Source organism: Protopterus annectens, chromosome 6.part1 (assembly GCF_019279795.1).
Source record: "Protopterus annectens isolate FY-2018-M chromosome 6.part1, PAN1.0, whole genome shotgun sequence".
Taxonomy (NCBI): domain Eukaryota; kingdom Metazoa; phylum Chordata; order Ceratodontiformes; family Protopteridae; genus Protopterus; species Protopterus annectens.
The window spans coordinates 406,960,380-406,981,072 of NC_056738.1; the positions used below are offsets into that span (position 1 = coordinate 406,960,380).

General features: G+C 44.7%; 1 protein-coding gene across 1 annotated transcript in view; it reads left to right on the plus strand.

Moving 5' to 3' along the window:
* SF3B2 (splicing factor 3b subunit 2) overlaps positions 1-20,693 on the plus strand; it is a gene marked incomplete in the record, with an annotated part of 1,007,319 nt that overhangs the window by 215,385 nt on the left and 771,241 nt on the right. The window contains 1 exon segment of the mRNA XM_044075829.1: positions 6,239-8,142. Within this exon segment, the coding sequence (XP_043931764.1) occupies positions 6,239-8,142 (1,904 nt within the window).

Consider the following 20,693-nt stretch of genomic DNA (forward strand, 5'->3'; position numbering starts at 1 on the left):
ACATGCTTTGTTAAAAGAACAGAGTTTACCTGATCATGTTAAGGCAAAATTATTGGATGCTCCTTTACAGCATGATACCTTGTTTGGTGTTAAGGCAGAAGAGGTGTTCAAGAAAATGGAGGATAAGGCTAAATCTATGCAAACAGTCAAGGATTTCTTACAGGTACAGCCACCTTGATTTAGCAGAAATTGGCCAACAAAGAATTGGTCCTTTCCAGTGTCAGACAGGCCACAGAGAGGCAGATACAGACGCCCAAGAGGCAGATCTCAATCCCAAGGTTCTAACGGACGACAGTGGGGGCACCTCAACCCCAAAAGGAGGTGAGGACAAGTTTCAGCCTTACAGGAAACAGTCCCAATGACTTGCCCCTTCGTACGCCTAGCACTTCCCTTTTGGCAGCACACTTAGGGGGAAAACTAGCACTTTTTTTCTCAAAACTGGCAAACAATCACCCAAGACAAATGGGTTCTGAATATTGTGTCTCAAGGTTACAGGTTCCACTTTCATACTTTACCAAGGCTAAAAGGAATGCCAGACCTGCCACATAATCAATGGGCAGAGGCACAAAAACAAATTACAGCCCTTGTGGCCATGAGAGCTATTCAAAAAGTACCACAACAGGAACAAGGGCAAGGATTTTACTCAAGACTCTTCCTGGTCCCCAGAAAGAACAAGGCCTGGAGGCCCATACTAGACCTTTTAATTCTAAATACTTAACCTGGATATTCTGAAATTCAAAATGTTGATATTACAGCAGCTTCTACCCATGCTGGGCAAGAAGGCTTGGCTTGTTACTCTGGACCTCAGAGGCATACCTGCATGCCCCTATCAGACAAAGTTGCAGAAGATACCTCAGATTCAAAGCTGCTACAGTGCACTACCAATTCTCTGCACTGCCCTTTGGCTTATCTACTGTGCCCAGGGTCTTTACAACGTGCCTGGCACCAGTAATTGCGTTTTGCAGACAAAAAGGAATTCAAATATATCCATACCTGGACGATTGCCTCATTCAAGCAGAGACAAAGGACATTCTTCTACAGCATCTGGCATTTGTAAAAAGGTTGCTAATTTTTCTAGGTACACAGTAAACGAAAAGAAGTCAAAACAAGTGCCCTCACAACAGATTACATTCCTGGGTGCCAGCTTAAATACAACGGCCCAGATGGCTTATCTCACGCCAGACAAACAAATTCAATTAACTCAATATTTTCAATTACTGACAAAAAAGTCCCATCTCCCTGCAAGAAAAATTCTGCAGGCCCTGGGATTCATGGCATCCTGCATACTACTAATACCATATGCCAGACTGCATATGAGGAAATTACAATGGTACCTAAAAAGTGTTTGGACTCGACACTCTCACAGTTTAGAAGCAGTAATACCAATGATTCCCTGCCTACAACAGGAGTTTCGATGGTGGGCACAGGCATGTCACCTAAACAAGGGTCAGCCTTTTACCCTACCCACAGCCAGGCAGACTCGTAACAACAGATGCTTCGGATTACGCCTGGGGAGCACACATGGCAGGAAAATGCATTCAGGGCAAGTGGACCACAGACCAGATGCATCTTCACATCAATCAAAAAGAGATGCTAGCTGTACAAAATGCCCTAACATCTTTCAAGGACTTTCTGCATCCAGGACAATGACAGACAACACCACAGTAATGTGGTACATAAACAAGCAAGGGGGCACTCATTCTTATCCCCTGTGCAGGCAAGCAATGGCCTTGTGGAACACAGCTCTAATGTATCAAGTTCATCTGCAAGCGCAATTCCTGCCAGGAAAGAAAAATACTCTGGCAGACGATCTAAGCAGAAATATCATGGACCCTCACGAATGGAAATTGAATCCACAAATCTTCAGCATGGTAATACAAAAATGGGGATGCCCAGACATAGATCTTTTTGCCTCCCCACTGAACTGCCAACTCCAAAAATTCTGCGCAAGGACTTATCACACACAAGCATGGAAAGTGGATGCTCTCTCGTTCAGCTGGAAAAGCCTAAAAGTTTATGCCTTCCCACCACTGCCGCTCCTTTCAGAGGTACTCCTAAAAGCCAGACAAGAAAAACCACAACTGATCCTGATTGCTCCAGACTGGCCACGCCAGCACTGGTACCCAATCTTAAAGAACTTAGCTCAAGGCCCACCATGGATTTTGCCTCAAATTCCACACCTTCTGACTCAACAAAACAATCAGATCCTGCACGGTCAGCTCAAAACCCTAAACCTGGCTGCATGGCAGATTCATTAGTCAAACAGGCAACACCTCTCTCTAAAGCTGTTATGGATGTCATTTTGGAGGCCAGGAGGCCTAGCACCAGGAAAGCTTACTCAGAAAAATGGAAGAGATTCTGCGCCTGGAAACGGGCTCAAAGCCTTGACCCTCTTGTCCCAAACATTCCTCAGATTTTACAATACTTAACTGAGATGCTGGACAAAGGCCTTTCCTTCTCATCAGTTAAGATCCACGCCTCTGCCATTTCAGCACATTACAACACGGATCCTCCTTTATTCTCTCATCCCTTGCTAAAGCAGTACCTCAGAGGGGCTAAAAACATAAGACTGCCCCGGAGAGCACCAACTTGGGACCTCAATTTCATTTTGGAAAAACTGACCCTGCCACCTTTTGAGCCAGCCAATACAGCCACCTTTTGAGCCAGCCAATACAGCCAATCTAAAATTTTTATCATGGAAAACAGCTCTGCTTCTGGCAGTAACTTCAGCACGAAGAGTCTCCGCTACAGGCATTAATGGCAGTGGAACCTTTTATAATTTTTCATCAGGACAGGGTTTCTTTAAGGACAAACCCCAGCTTTATGCCAAAGGTAGTATCTAGTGTGGCTCTTAACCAAACCATCCATTTGCCAACTTTTTATCCAAACCCCCAGAATAAAGGGGAGAAACTTCTGCACTCTTTGGACATACACAGGCAGCTACGCTTCTACTTGGGCAAAACAAAAGCTTTCAGGAAAACTGAGCAACTGTTTGTAGCATATGCTGCAGGATCACAGGGCAAGGCTATCACAAAGCAGGCTATATCCAAATGGATAGGGCACTGTATTTGTTACTGCTACACACAGCATGGAAAATCAGTCCCTAATAACATTAGGCCACATTCCTCCAGGGCAACAGCCACTTCAACAGCCTTCCTCAGAGGAGTATCTACTAAGGAAATTTTGGACGCTGCAACTTGGAGTTCAGTGCACACCTTTACCAAGCATTACCACTTGCCTCTTTACTCTAAATCCAGGGCAGGATTTGCCACTGCAGTTCTGCAGGGGCTCATAGCCAATCCTAACTCTTTATAGACCAGCCACCCAACCTTAGCTTTGGGATTCTACCCAAGTGTAATTATAAGTGGACTTATCTATGCCTTTCTATCCTATACAACCTTTGTGGTGTATTTGCTTGTATCTGAAGGTATTGTTTTCATTTTATATGTATATTTTTTAGTAGCAATAGGTATTGCCTACCTGCTTGGGGCACCGGACATCTGGGGCAAGAAAAACTGAAGAAAATGGCATTGGATGCATCTTATATACCCCTGGCGCACTGACGTCAAGGAAGAAGCGACAGCAACTGACGCCGGACCAAGACTTTGGAACTCTGGCCAACTGCAGGACCGCCTGATGGCAGGATAACCCAAGTGTAATGACTGCAGCTGTGTGAACACTCTAACATCTACGTTTATGGTAGGTACAAAACTGTACTTTCTTCAGTATGTGTGATTTATCCTCTGGCTTTTCTTATTTCTCTGTGAAGGTCCATTTTTTTGTCCATTTTACTGTGCGTGCTCAAAAATCCCCTCTTTCAATGCACAGTCACATCAAGCTGTTTTTGAAAGGGTTTCTGCATGCACTCGTTCAGCCTGTGGCTCCTCAGAATCTTAACTTTTTTGGAAAAAAAGCTAACATTTGCTTCATTAGAGCCATCTCATTAGGCTGATTTGAGGTTCTAAACATGGAAAATAATGTTGCTGATTTCTGCGACTTCGAGTGTCTGAATTGCAAGCTCTTATGGTGGGTCAGCCTTGTCTCATTTACCATAAAGACAGGGTCTCTAAGAGTAAAACCTTTATTACGCCTAAAGTGGTATCAATTTACTTTGAGCCAGGCTACCCATCTGTGATTCTTTCCAGAAACTAAAAATTGGGAAGAGCAGATTCTTTGTATTCCAGATGTTCACAGACAAAAGTCTCCTTATGCTTTGATTAAAGTACATCTTTCACAGCTGTTGCCATGGACCCTTCCTTTCACCCCACTACACAGTGAAGCTTTCCTTTTAAGGTTCCTATATTTACAACCACTTAAATTTATTTATTTTTTATTTATTTAACATTTGTTTACCGGGATGGTCCGACTGAACAAGTGTCCATTTTCAGTTAAGGCCCAAGGAGAAAAGCTCCAGCAAAGTATATTTTTACTAATACATGTCAAGTACAACTATAGAGCCAGATATGTATCTACTTAGTCTAGCAGAGATCAGTAAAACCAATTTATATACATAGGAGATTAATCAACAGAAATCTATACGTGAGAGATGTGAATACACACACGTAAAGTACAAATACAGTACACTCGCACTGGTACTTCCTCCTTTTGACCATAATTTTGTGCTGGAAAAGTCATTTTTCATCTTTTGAACCTACCTTCTCAGTGGCACCTAAGTTCATATGGGACAACTGTATTTTGTGACTGTTGTCTTGATAATGAGAATCCCTGAACTTCAAACCCTGATATGGAAAGAGACATATGCAGTTGTCCGAGTGAGTGAGCCTTAAAACTAGCTTTACCTTCATTCAAAAGGTGATATCTAAACTGGTGCTTAACCAGATTATCTAGCTACCAGTCTTTAGTAATAATCCACAGAACAGAGGAGAAAAAAATTACATCTTGTAGATATTTACAAGATTTTTAAATTTTACTTTGCAAGAACTAAATGGTTACGGTGATATGCACTGTTTGTCTCCTTTTATGCAAAGCAAGTGTCTTCTAAGTGATTGGCAAACTGAATCAACTTTTATTATGAGGACTGTGGAAATTGCTCTGCAAACCTGTTGGACTCTACAGTACCAGTGCACCAGCAGCCACAGCTACAGTCTTTAAGAATGTCAGTTCAGAGCATCTTTGAGGGATCTGTATGAAATACTCTGCGTGTTTTTTCTGGACATTCAGTGTAGGAGCAGGGCTGATGTTGCTGCAGCTTATTTGCAGAGTCTGTAAAGATCTCCTCCTGTCCTTGGGGCATCTACTGCTTCAGTATCCTTCCCATGAATAAGGAATTATATTGGTTTGATGAATGTAGTATGGTTGTGCGTGTACTCATCATAACTCAAGGTGTTAAGGTAGAATCACTACCGCACTGTGTGCAGTGGCTGTCCTTTGTTCTCCCTTTTTTTCTATAGTCTTTCCTCTACCTGGAGAGGACAGGGCCTGGCGGAGACTAGATATTCAACATATCTTGTAAGATTAATGCATCTCATAATATTAAAGCAGGTTTTCCAGAAAAGTTTATCACCTCATTCCTGAATCATTGAAGTTAAGGTGCATCTGCCTTCTCTGTCCACAGAGAATTTAAAGAGCAGTGACAAGTGACACTTGATTGGGCCCTATGACAGTTGTCAAGTGTTGGCCATCCAGCCAAAAAGAACTGAAAATAGACTAGCATGCTCTCCCTGTCAAACCATGTGTCAGCCAACTTCATAGGTTAGAGGGTGAGACCCAGACCCATGTGGGGGGGAGGAAGCTTCCAAAACTACGGAAGTCAGATCTGAAAGAAAGACCTCTACCAATGGTCTGTAATAACCTTATTGGAAAATCTTGTGGCTGTGGCTTTGTCAAACATACTTGTACAGCTGGGCTTAAAAAGTACCCTTTTGCTGGAACCCTTCTTAATCATAATTTGCAGCTTTATTTGTTTATCCTACTTGTTTTGTAGAGTGACTTGAACTTGATTAATGGAACTAATACTGCTTATGCTGTTGCTTGGAACCTAGTGAGTGTTGTCAAGCTTTCATGACCTATGCTTGGCTGCTTATTTTGTTGTGTAGTGTTTAGTTCTGTCTAAGAAATGCAACTTGATTAATGAGGGAGGCAAAAGCAGAATGATCACCTGTAATTGTTTTGATGGAAGGAAAGGAGTAATTTAAATGTTAATGGTAGCAGTTGGGTAATTCTTGTTAACACTGATTGTGATATTTATTAATTAACTTTTTTTTCCATTTATTTCCAGTAAATGCTCCTTTGGGCCCACATCTTGGACTTCATGTTGGACTACATCCTGGTATGCCACACTCTGGACCTATGCATTCTGGACACCTCCACTCTGGACCACTGCCTTCTGGTCCTCTCCCTTCTGGACCTTTACCCTCTGGACCACTGCCATCTGGACCTTTACCCTCTCGTCCACTGCCATCCGGACCCCCACCCTCTGCACCACTACCACCTGGCCCCCCACCACCACCTGGTCCTCCTCTGCCTTCTGGCCCACCCCCACCATCTGGCCCTCCCCCTACAAGTCACCAGCAATCTGGAATGCCATCATCTGGTCCACCTCTTCCACCACATTCTGCTGCAGGTCCACCTCTTCCACCACATTCTGCTGCAGGTCCACCTCTTCCACCACATTCTGCTGCAGGTCCACCTCTACCACCACATTCTGCTGCAGGTCCACCTCTACCACCACATTCTGCTGCAGGTCCACCTCTTCCACCACATTCTGCTGCAGGTCCACCTCTTCCACCACATTCTGCTGCAGGTCCACCTCTTCCACCACATTCTGCTTCAGGTCCACCTCTACCACCACATTCTGCTTCAGGTCCACCTCTACCACCACATTCTGCTGCAGGTCCACCTCTACCACCACATTCTGCTGCAGGTCCACCTCTACCACCACATTCTGCTGCAGGTCCACCACTACCACCACATTCTGCTGCAGGTCCACCTCTACCACCACATTCTGCTGCAGGTCCACCTCTTCCACCACATTCAGCTGCAGGTCCACCACCATCGGGCCCACCTCCCTCTGTTCCTCCACCTCCATCTGGCCCACCTCCTAAAGGTTCACCTCTATCTGGGCCACCCCCTAAAGTTCCACCACCTTCTGGACAACCTCCCTCAGGTCCACCTCCCCCAGGTCCACCACCTTCTGGTCCACCTCCTCCAGGTCCTCCTCCAGCTGGGCCTCCTCCCCCAGGTCCACCTCCTTCTGGACCTCCCAAAGGTCCACCTCCTGCTGTGCCGCCTCCCAAAGGTCCACCTCCATCTATGCCACCTCCCAAAGGTCCACCTCCATCTGTGCCACCTCCCAAAGGTCCTCCTCCTCCTCCCCCCTCTGGACCACCTCCATCGGGACTTCCACCCTCTAGCCTACCTCCCTCTGGGCCAGCTCCCACTGGACCTCCACCCTCTAGCATGTCTCTCTCTGGACCACCACCCAAAGGCCCACTTCCCTCTGGGCTGTCTACCAGTAGCCCACCTTCCAGTGGTCCACATCCCACTGCTTCGTCATCTTCAGGCCCATCTTTCTCTGGTCTGACATCCTCAGTCCCATCTTCATCTGCTGCACCAACCTCAGTCCCATCTTCGTCTGCTCCACCAACCTCAGGCTCATCCTCATCTGCTATTTCAGCATCAGGCTCATCTTTGTCTACTTTACCAACTTCAGTTTCATCTTTGTCTGCTCAACCAACGTCTGTCCCATCTTCATCTGCATTGCCAACGTCTGTCTCTTCTTCGTCTGCTCTGCCATCAGTTTCCGCTTCATCTTCTCTGACCTTAGTCTCATCCTCGTCTGTTCTGTCAACCTCTGTCGCAACTTCTACTGCTTCATCAACCTCAAGTCCATCTTCAACTGCTCCACCAACCTCCAGCCCATCTTCAGGTGTTTTCTCAACACTGAGCTCATCCACAACTGTCCCAACAGCTTCAACCTCGACTACATCTCTTCCATCACCTTCCTTTTCTCTGCCATCATCTGCCATGTCATCCATGAGTACACCTTCATCGTCTGCAATATCTAGCCTCTCCTCTACTCTACCTTTCACAACTTCACCAGTTTCAGCCACCTTAATAGCAATATCGCCAATAAATAGATCACGAGGCCCCCCTCCTCCACCTGGTGAAGATGGAAGAGAGGTAAGATGAGTTACATACTGGAATATTGCTAGTGAATTGTATTAAAAATGATGATTTGTCAGTAATGCACATTTATGAATGCACTGTGTGTTTTTACTGTGTATTCACAACAGAAATGTTTTAAGATGACTTCTGCAAAATTATTTCCGCTTGGTTTTCCCTTCCCATGTAGCAAGTTGTTGAAATGTGTTTTAGATGGGCAGCACAGTAAGTGAACCATGTGTCATTTTACGAATGATGTGTGGAGTGGTTGTTACAGCATACTTTCTTGGCAGCTATTGAAAATGTATGGTAAGCTTGAGCTTGCTACCCTGTTCCCATAATGGTCTGGTACTCTTTTTGATTCTAGATCTCATTGCGGCTTTTTCAGTTCAATACAGCTCCTGGATAACTGGTGCAACTAGAGAATCTATAATGCTTTTTGTCATTTTTGGCAGATAGTCATTCATTTTTTTTTAGTGTAAATTATTTTATTAACTCTTGTGTATATTCAGTAATTCCTTGACATTTTTTATAAGTTGAGTAATTAATTTCCTTCTTGCTTGGAAGTGGATGACATAGCAAGGAGACTGGGCATCCTATGAATCCAGCCGACAAGGTGGAAGGGCAATGCAGCAAAGTCACTAGTCTTGGGGATCTATTTGCTTCTGGGGAGGACAGACCAGAAATGGCTTGAGAGTTGTGGTGAAATGTGTATCTTTTGAAGACTGGGATTTTATCTCCGATTCCAGTGCAGAGATAGGAACAGTATTCGTAAACCTAGATGTTCATCATGTTACCCTGCTGCAGTCATCACACTTGGGTTATCCTGCCATCAGGCGGTCCCGCAGTCGGCCCGAATTCCAAAGGCTTGGTCCGGCGTCGGTTGCTGTCGCTTCTTCCCTGACGTCAGTGTGCCAGGGGTATATCAGAGGCATCCAACGCCATTTTCTTCAGTCTTTCTTGCCCCGCAGTGCCCGAAGTAGAAGCAGTTCACAAGTGCCAGTCGGCCGACACCTGAGATTTTCGTATAGAGTTTCAGTCCGAAGTCTTCAAAGCTAAGTACCCCATTGGGGAACCTTTTCTTGCCTCAGTCCGATGTCAGAAAAAGTTAACAATTACATTTCTTGTGGGAAGCAAATACCTCATAAGGACTTTCATTCTTTTTGTACACCTTGCCTAGGCCCAGACCACGACGTCACTGGTTGTCGGTTTTGTGCTAGGTTCAATAAGCGAACTATTAAGTGACGCTTTGATTTCGCACGACACTACTTCGATAGGAAATTTAATTACACTATGCCGTCAGAGCAACCGACTACCGGCATGCATAAAAAAACGTAAAGATAAAGAAAGGCAGCCTAGATCCAAGCCAGACTCCAAGCCCTCGGCTGGGCCGGTCGCCGGTTCTCCGGTTTTCAGTGAGGCACCTACGCAGCCCCTGGCTACCGCTGAATTGGATCCTCAGACCGCTTTGGATTCTCCTGCAGAGAGTTCTAGGCCGACGCAGCCATTTTCTTTAGGCCCTACCAACGACATTGCAGTAGGAGAAGTCGGTGCTGTAGAAACACCTTCAGTTTCTGAAGGTGTCTTCAGACAGACTACTCTCACCATAAAATCTTATGCCAAAGTAAGACTTCTCTAAAACCAAAAAAGACTACTCTTCAGTCTCCAGGTCAAGGCCCTATGCCTAAGAAACAGATGCTTAAAATGCCTGAAGATTTAATTTCTTTGATCCGGGGTTCCCAACCCCCCCCCCCCCGACAAAAGGCCTAGACAAGAGGAGGATTATGCCTCCTCTGATCAGGTGTCTGTTTCCTCAGGCTCCTCTGTGGAACAAGGTTACTCCTTTCCCCCTTATGAAGATTCTGATGCTGAAGACTCCATTCCCTCAGCTTCTCCCCTTGAAGATTATTCCTTTGGGGAAAACTTACATACCATGAGGGAACATTTCCACTGGGAAGGTCAGGACTACTCCGACTCAAAGAAAAGGCTCCAAGAGTTTCTTTTACTCCCCCAGCAAAGACCCCTTGCTATCCCCCCAGTTTTAGACATTGTGGATGATGTTTTCTTAAAATCTAGTCTAAATCCAGATTCTCTGCCTCCTGCTCCAGCCAAACCAGATAGATACTATAGAGTGCCTGACTCGCACAAATTCCTATACAAAAGCCCTGTTGCTGATCCAGAGACAGTCTCCCAGGGTCCCAAGGGGGCTAAGGCTTCTATGGCTAAAAATCTTGTACCCTCTGAAAGGGACTCCAGAGCACTAGATAGGTGGGGGAAGAAGGTTTGCACCTCAGCTACTCTAGCTATGAGAGCACTAAATTGTCAATTTCACATGCTTAAATACCAACAATTCCTAATGTCTCAAATAAAACAAAAGATGGGCACGCACCCTCAACAGCCTGAATTCAAGGAAATGCAGAATCTGTTGCATGCAGCTGAACAGGTGGGCAAGCATACTTTACAATGTGGTTTTGATGCCTTGGAAGCTTCCTCTAGAGCAGCTGTTACTGGGTCTGTTATACGTAGGCATGCTTGGTTAAAGGAACAATCTCTGCCTGACCATGTTAAAGCAAAGTTACTAGATGCACCCTTACAGCAGGATGTCTTATTTAGGGTTAAAGCAGAGGAGGTTTTAAAGAAAATGGAGGATAAGGCAAAATCTGTGCAGACGGTCAAAGATTTCTTACAAGTACAGCTCCCACGATTCAGCAGAAATTGGCCAACAAAAAATTGGTCCTTTCCAGCTTCTGACAGACCACAGAGGGGTAAATACAGGCGCCCAAGGGGCAGAGGACAAGCACAAATCCCTTACAAACCTCGCCAATGGGGCACTGCAGCACAGAAGGGAGGAGAAGACAGGCCACAAACTACTAGAAGGCAAACACAATTTGTACCTCAAACTGCCAAGCAAAACTCTCCTGGCAGCTCCCTTGGGAGGAAAATTAGCACTTTTTGCAGACAACTGGCGCATCATCACAAAGGACAAATGGGTCCTAGACATTATCTCACAAGGATACAGATTCCATTTCCACACCTTGCCAAGGATAAAAGGAATGCCAAACCTGCCACAAAATCAATGGGCAGAGGCACAAAAACAAATTACAACTCTTGTGGACGTGAGAGCCATTCAACTGGTACCTACACAGGAGCAAGGCCAAGGATTTTACTCAAGGCTCTTTCTAGCCCCTAGAAAGGACAATGCTTGGAGACCCATTCTGGACCTTTCAATTTTAAACACCTTCTTGCAAGTACCCAAATTCAAGATGCTAACATTACAACAGCTTCTTCCCAAGTTGGGCAAGAAAGCTTGGCTAGTAACGTTGGACCTCAAGGAGGCATACCTGCATGTCCCTATCAGACAAAATTGCAGAGGATACCTCCGTTTCATTGCAGGGTTCAACCCATTACCAATTCTCTGCACTGCCCTTTGGCTTATCTACTGCGCCCAGGGTCTTCACAAAATGCCTGGCACCAGTAATTGCATACTGCAGACAAAGAGGAATTTAAATATACCCATACCTGGCCGACTGCCTCATCCAAGCAGAAAGCAAGGACATTCTCTTACAACACCTGGCTTTTGTAAAACATCTTCTAAGTTGCCTAGGGTACACAGTAAACAAAAATAAATCAAAACTAGTGCCCTCACAAAATATGACATTCCTGGGTGCCAGCTTGAATACAACGGCCCAGATGGCTTATCTGACGCCAGACAAACAACTACCATTAACTCAATACTTCAGAGCAATGACAACAAAGACCCGACTCCCTGCAAGAAAAATTCTGCAGGCCTTGGGCTTCATGGCATCTTGCATACTACTAATACCATTTGCAAAACTGCATATGAGGAAATTACAATGGTACCTAAAAAGCGTATGGACTCAACACAGCCACAGCTTGGAAACAATGATACCTCTCATTCTCTGCCTTCAACAGGAGTTCCTATGGTGGTCACAGGCATGTCACCTCAACAAGGGTCAGCCTTTCACCTTACCCCCAGCCAGGCAAACTATGACAACAGATGCATCGGACTATGCCTGGGGGGCAAACATGGCAGGACGGTGCATTCAAGGCATATAGACTGCAGATGAAAGGAATCTGCACATCAATCAAAAAGAAATGCTAGCTGTACAAAATGCTCTGACAGCCTTCAAGGACCTCTTGCATCCAGGGCAGCTTATCATAAGAACAGACACCACAGTAATGTGGTACACAAACAAGCAAGGGGGTACACACTCCTACCCTCTATGCAGGCAAGCAATGACCTTGTGGAACACACCACTGGCTTACCAAGTTCAATTACAAGCTCAATTCCTGCCAGGAAAAAATGCATTGGCAGACGACCAAAGCAGAAACATCATGGATCCCGAGTGGAAACTGGATCCACAAGTATTTGCAATGATAACTCAAAAATGGGGGCTCCCAGACATAGACCTATTTGCCAGCCCCCAAAACTATCAACTAACAAAATTTTGCACAAGGACTTTTCACCATCAAGCTTGGAAGGTGGACGCGCACTCATTCAGTTGGAAAATGCTGACAGTATATGCCTTTCCTCAGTTACCCCTTCTAACAAAGGTGCTTCTGAAAGTCGGGATGGAGAGACCCTGAATGATGCTCATTGCCCCAGACTGGCCACGCCAGCACTGGTACCCACTATTAAGGAATATGGCCCAGGGCCCACTATGGATTCTACCACAAATTACCCATCTGCTCACACAGCAAGACAATCCGATTCTACACAGCCAACTCAAAACCTTAAACTTGGCTGCATGGCAAATCACCTAATTAACCAGCCAGCTCCTCTCTCACAAGCTGTTATGGATGTTATTCTGGAGGCCAGGAGGCCCAGCACCAGGAAAGCCTACTCAGACAAATGGAAAAGGTTTTACGCCTGGAACCAAGCTAAAGGCCAAAATACCCTTCAGCCTGACATACCTCAGATTTTGCAATATTTAACTGAGATGTTACACAAAGGGCTTTCTTTTTCATCTATTAAAATCCACGCCTCAGCTATTTCGGCTCACTACAACACGGATCCTCCCCTATTTTCACATCCACTCCTAAGGCAGTTTCTCAGAGGGGCCAAAAACATTAGGCCTCCCAGGAGAGCACCAACACCTACTTGGGACCTCAACTTTGTTCTGGAAAAACTTACGCTACCTCCTTTTGAGCCAGCTTTCTCAGCTGACTTAAAGTTTATATCATGGAAGACTGCCCTGCTGCTAGCAATTACTTCAGCGAGAAGAGTTTCAGAGCTTCAGGTACTAATGGCAGTAGAGCCTTTCCTCATTTTTCAAGAAGACTAACTAACCCCTCCTTTATGCCTAAGGTGGTATCGGGTGTGGCTCTAAATCAAACCATCCATTTACCCACCTTCTTTTCAAATCCACAGAACAAAGGAGAAAGACTCCTACATTCCTTGGACGTTCACAGGCAGCTACGTTACTACTTGGATAAAACTAAGGTTTTCAGAAAATCTGACCAGCTTTTTGTATCCTATGCTACAGCATCACAAGGAAAGGCTATCTCAAAACAGACCATTTCCAAATGGATAGGACATTGCATACGTTTTTGCTACACCCACCATGGAAAACCAGTTCCTGCTAGCATAAGGTTCCACTCTACCAGGGCAGCAGCTACATCTACAGCCTACCTCAGGGGGGTGCCAACCAAGGATATTCTGGAAGCTGCAGCTTGGAGTTCAGTACACACCTTCACCAAACATTACCACTTTACTCTGACTAGAGCTGGCTTCGCCACTGCAGTTTTGCAGGGCCTTCTAGCCTCCTCTAACCGTCTTTGACTCCACCACCCATCCTTAGCTTTGGGATTCTACCCAAGTGTGATGACTGCAGCAGGGTAACACGATGAACATAGTACAGTTTTGTACCTTCCATAAATGTCGATGTTCGAGTGTATACCCTGCTGCAGTCCAGGTTACCCTCCCTCCATCCCCTCTGAACTAGCTGAACTTATCTCTACCACTCTATCCTATACTACCTCTGTGGTGTATTTGCTTGTGCCGAAGGGTTTTGTTTTATTTTTTATAGCTATATGTATGTATGTATATATATATATATATATATATATATATATATATACATATATATATATATATACATATACATATACATATACATATACATATACATATACATATACATATATATATATATTTTGCCTACCTATTAGGGGCACCTGACATCTGGGGCAAGAAAAACTGAAGAAAATGGCGTTGGATGCCTCTGATATACCCCTGGTGCACTGACGTCAGGGAAGAAGCGACAGCAACCAACACCTGACCAAGACTTTGGAATTCGGGCCGACTGCGGGACTGCCTGACTGCAGGATAACCCAAGTGTGATGACTGCAGCAGGGTATACACTCGGAACATCTACATTTATTGTAGGTACAAAACTGTACTTTTATGCTCTACAGCAGGGTTGTGATGATGAAGAAAAGGGTGCATTCAAGCAGCAATTGCAGGACCTACTAGATAAACCAGGACTTCATGAGTTGGTGTTAATGAGGGAACCCTCAGTGCTCATATCTTAATGGCTAGAACCTGATGTGAGGACTGCTTTTGTCACGTGGCTGGGACATTTTTAACTTGCTCTAGGTATTTGTTTAGTGCCCCTCACAGTAGGGAGAGAATCGAGTTGCTGAAGAATCTGAGCTTCATTTTATTTCTTTACTGCATTTTTGCTATTTGCATTTTAATTGGTGCAGGGGCCTTAGTCTTGTATCATTCACAATAGTGAGAATTGTGAATTGCTGCAGGATCTGAGCCTTATTTGTGCCCTTGTGCTGCATTTTCCATTGGACTCCTTTAGGTCCTAGCTTGTCTCCTATAACTTGAGCTGTGCTGTGCAGTAGTGGTTTGCAGTGTCTTGTATAGACACAGGCACATAGAATTTGGGTTGGTTGGGAGAGTGGCCTAATGGTTAAGGTGTTTGCCTTGCAAACATAATGTGCAGGGTTTGAGTCTCACAAGGGACAATTGGCTAGGCTTAAAATGGCTCACAAGGGCAGTTAGCTTAGTACTAATCTATGAACCTATGAATTGTAATCTTTCCATACAAAACTACTTGTACTATTTTCTGAAGTAATTGGCTGAATATAGAGTAGCTAGTTTGACTGCTGAAGAAACATCACCATCTCCCCCAACCCCCCTCTAGTTAGGATCAGACATAAAAACTTCTCCAAAGCTGGTTACAGCCTCCTGTGGGGATAGTATAAACAGCTTCACAGCCCACTCCCCCTCTGTAGGAACTGGCACCAATATCCAGAACTGCACCAAAGCACTATACGAGCATTTGTATAGATGCATGGAGTCAAGAATACCTGACAGGACTAAATCATCCTCTGCAAGAAAGAGTAGACCTGTTTGGTGGACATTTGCAATAAATAAACTCTATAACAAAAGGAAAAAATTGCTGACCATGACCAAAAAGGAGCAGATGCCCAATTTGGAAGCAATGTCTCCTTAACCTGAATAAGCAAGTAAGAGTACTAGTGAAATCCTCCGAAGCAAACTTGGAGTCCAGATTGCCCACATCTACTAGAGACAATCATAAGGCCTTCTTCACATATGTCTGCAACTTCAAAGGAATTACCCAGATCTGTTCAGAACCGTTGGTCAAGGACACCACATATACAAATCCTGTAGATAGAGCAAACTTGCCTGGCTGACAGATTCAGCGAAAAGTTTACCCTGTCCCCCCCCCCCCCCCCAAATCAGTAAATCAGGACATCCTCAGTTACCTGCCCCCTTCCCCTTATATCTAGGGAACAGGTCATCACTGCTCTCTCAAAGGCAAAAAACACAGCCTACATGGGATCCGATAACATCCCAGGCTGCATCCTAAATGAACTCGGCAGGAACTTGCAGCACCATTAGACACCCTATTCAACCAAAGCCTGAGTACTGGCTTCATCCCACCTGAGTTGGAGGGCAGCCATTGTCATCCCTTTACACAAAGGTGGAGCTTGCACTGATCCGGGAAATTATAGACCCATCAGTCTAACTAGCCTGATCTGCAAGGCCATGGAACGGATTATCATGGACCTCATTAACAAGGACATTGTGTGGGATCAAGTGTTTGGAGGTTGGCAGTTTGGCTTCATCAAGGGGAAGTCATGTCTGCTAAATTTGGCAAACTTCTTTAAGACGGTCACCAAAGCAGTGGACGAGGGGAAGACTGTGCACACCACCTACCTTAACCTGGCCAAAGCCTTTGACACTATCCCCCACTCGAGCATAATAGATGAACTCTCTCAACTAGGCATCAATCCATATGTTACCAGATGGGGTAGATGGATAATAAACGGACTCACTGTTAGAACCCACATAGTCAAAATAGAGGAAGTCCCCTCAAGCAGTAGACCCGTAACAAGCGGTGTACCCCAGGGTTCAGTCTTGGGGCCTCTTATTTGAGATGCACTCTTCTGAGGTGCAGGCCAAAACCAGTGGACTATGGCCGACCAAGTTTGCAGATGACTGCAAAGCTGGGTGCTGTCATAAATTCCCCTAGTGATGTGGGCATCTTCCAAGAGGGTCTCGCTCAGACAAATGACTGGTGCCAGGAACATGACCTCAAGCTGAATACTAAAAAATGCATTATCCTCCCTTTTGGGGAGTGTGATGTCCCCACAAATTGTCAAATTGAGTGGTTAGTCTTGAGTGATTTGGGCACCTAGGTTGATAGCAACCTGACTTTTGACCACCATGTTGCTTTCGTTGTAGGGAAAGCCTTCTACATGACCCACCTCATAAGTAAGGGTATCTCATCCATGGACAAGGAGGTCATAACATCCCTGTATTCTTCCCTTATAAGGTCCATTATTGAGTACAATGCTCATTTCGGCATGTACCTCACAAAGCACATGCAGCAGCTGGAGAGACCACAGAGGTTCCTCACCAGGAGAATCCAGAGCCTCAAACATCTACCATACACAGATAGGCTAAAAGCCCTATCTCTCTACTTTGTCTCATACAGACTCCTCAGAGGTGACCTCTGTCTGACATACAAGGCAGTCACAGACCCCACCTTGATGGGACTGCTGTATGTCCTCAAGTCAAGCTCCACTCGAGTAACCTGCATGCGCAGCCTCAACCTGGTCTATGACATTAACAAGACTTGTTGGTGGGACAGATTTGTGTCCCAGAGATTCCCCCATCTATGGAATAGACTCCCTCTCCACATCAAGCAGAATACCTTTCTACCCCTTTTTAAGAGCAACCTGGATAACTGGATGGGAAACAGAAAATATACCCCTAGGATTCCACCCATGTCCTTGCTGGACAGGGGCATTGGGTGCTGGTTTGTCTAAATGTGGGCTAAACTCTTGCTAGGTTATAAGGGCCTCCGGGCCTACATCCTAGTAACCACCTATGATCCTATTACCCCGAGTGTTTTAGATCAGTCCTGGACTTGAAACTCCCAATTTAGTTACAAACTTCACTTGCACCACCCTTCATAGATCACAAAAAAGGAAATTCACAGCCATGGTTGCACACTACCCTACTGTTTCTGTAGCCAGCCTTGTGGAAATGGGCATCCAGAAACAATAGAGCAATTATCTAATGTTTACTGGCAACCACCTCCTTCTTAATCAGACTGACAGTGTGTGAGAGATGTAATTGCACTCTCTCTTGAGGCAATGCTGTCTTATACCAACACTGATATCTTCAAACAAGTTGCCAGTGACACACACACACTACACCTGCTGTGAATCAGATGCGCACTAAATATGCTGAAGCTCTTAAATGCAATCTACATGAACCCCCGCAGCCTCCCCCAACACGGTCCTCCGCAGCCTCCCCAGGACCCATATCACCACATCTCGCAATGTATCATCCTCCAAGCCTTTAAGGCAGACTGCAGTCGACTCTGCTTAAATGCATAGTTTCTGGACCACAGGACCAAGGTTAGTTAATGCTTTTAAGCAAAATTGAGATGAGAAACAGTTACATCAATGCTAGATGCACAGTAATCAAACAAAAAACACAAGTGCAGTGATGCATTTCAGAAACTTTAGAGAAATGTTACAGTTTTTACAGCTGTTTGCTGATTCAGATGATAGATTTCCTGCTCACGTAATTGTGTATCATTACAGGATAATTTACAGATAGTTGCAGGAAAAAATCCTCTTTGCAAACTGGTACTGCACTGCAGTATCATTTTTCTACCTGCCACAGGCTTCAGTACCACGTATTCACTTTATTCTAGCTTTATCCTAACTAACCTTCAGCCTGTGTACTTTACGATGTCTCTAGCTTAGAAAATTAGTATGGTACGACTTCTGTCGAAAATAGATTTTATTCTCTGTAGTCACAATATGCCTTTTCTGTTGTCTTATGCTAGTTAAGGCAGTGTGTACAAACAGTGGTAGAGTACATTTTTCTATAAAGTTTCTGAAATGTATAAAATACAGTAGTCAATCCAGTCCCTCATGGTTTAGAGATAGAAATTTTATTGAGGTCTGAACAGCTGCTTCCTGTTTCAGATGAAATACAATGTCCCTTAGTTCATAGAAAGTGGGAAATGATTCACGTCCCTTTTGTTTCATGAATCTGCGCAACATATCCAGAGATTAAATAACGTCATGGAAATTTAGTGGAGCAGTAGAGACATCGTCCTCATAATCACTGTCATTGTCATCTTTTCAGTTGCCAGCAGCGCACTGTTACAGAACAAATTCACAATTGGCAAACATTTCTTCTGTTTCAGGTTCATCAGTTGTAACGTACTGCTCATAACCATCCACCTCCATGCCCAAAGGGACGCAAAAGTTCTCATGCTGGTCTCTTTAACTATTGTGTGTGACATCATCTGAGCTCGGCAGAACAAAACTAGCCGTCTTGTAGCAGTTGACTGTCACAGATTGTGAAATTTTTTTCCATGATTCACTCTGCATGTGTAATGAATCTGGCACGGACAGCTTCTTGGCATGCTCAGCTGCTGTTTTCTGTGATTCGGATGTACTGTCTGATTCCACAACATGCCACAGGACCAGTGTGCTATTTTTTGAAGCAAGCAGTAATGCCCTGATCCATTGGTTGAATAAGGGATTTCATTTTCGGTGGCAGGAACTGAAGCTTTATATTCATCAACCTTAAGTCATTGCTATGCGCAGCACAGTTGTTGCACAGCAACCCTGTGGTCACAGCGCCCAGCCTTACTGGTTGTACAGATGTGAAGTGAAATGACATGGCAGTGATCTACACTGAATTTGAGATGGCTTTGCATTTAAATGAAATAGGCAATTAACCGATGTGTTAATGCGGAATACACTCCAATACATTTCCATTGACTAAAAACAGGACTGAATGGACTCTCTGCATTTAAGTGAAATATGCTTTTAGCTGATATGTATTGCAGTGGAGCTGACTGTACCACACAAGCCAATATATTGGTCATTTGGCGACTGTATTGTGAGACACTGATGCCCCACTTACCTGGCTGAGCAAGGAGGCAGTCACGGTCAGTTGCCTGTCAAGGGGCAAGGCTCCACCTGATCACTCACATAAGCAGGACATTGAACTGTGAGTACATTGTGGGTGTTACTGACCTGAGATGGACTATATGATGAGAGGCATGATACAAGTTTCAGATTGTGTCTCAGGCATGTAGGGCCTAACACTGAGCAGCATTCTACCTTCTCCAAGGATGATGCCACAGTGTAAATAGAAGATTGACTTAGGTGCCGGTGTTATTCTAAGGGGGTCCAGTATTTATTGGATTGGGAAGACATGATCAGCAGACCATATTGCTTTGCTGGGGTGGACTGCACCTGTCCCCACTAAGCTTTTGGATCTTAACCAAACATTGTCCACCTTTATAGTGTGTTTTTTTTAGGCAATGCCGACCTGATAAACCTTCTGACATAATAAATTCTACTTAATAAACTAAATTGTTACTGCTGAATGCTCGAAGTCTCTCGGCATGACGTTCCACTCTCTGGAAGCGGTCTTTTCTCTTGAGTGTATTGACATCTGTGTCGTTACTGAGACATGGTTTAAGCCACAGAACACACCCCAGCAGTGAAAGGCTATACAGCCTTCCACAGATTAAGACTAGCTGCTGCACAAGAAGGGACGAGAGGTGGAAGTGTATCAGTCTAATCTTACACATTTGAGCTACTCCATGTCCAGCTAACCTTGGGTAAAGTCCCATACCATATACTTGCTAGGTATAGGTCCCTGTCTGTGACCTATGATAACCATACAGTGTACGTGAATGTACTGGAGTTGCTCACCATTCAGTCCATCACTGTATTCATGAATGATTAAAACTATCTGAACAGAAACTGGGATACATACACAGTCATTAATATGCAGACTCTCAGATTCCTGGATTTTATTATTGCAGGCTCCTTGAAACAACCAGGCTGCACACATACTAGGGGTGCGATGTGGTACTTGCAGATATGAGGGAATGTTGCATCCCATCACCCCCGCCACCCCATGTAATGTCCTCACTGGTCATATCTGATCAGAAACCAGTCAGCCTCGAAATAAAGATAAATCCTGAACTCCCAGCAAGCCCCAGGACCTTTAAGAATTT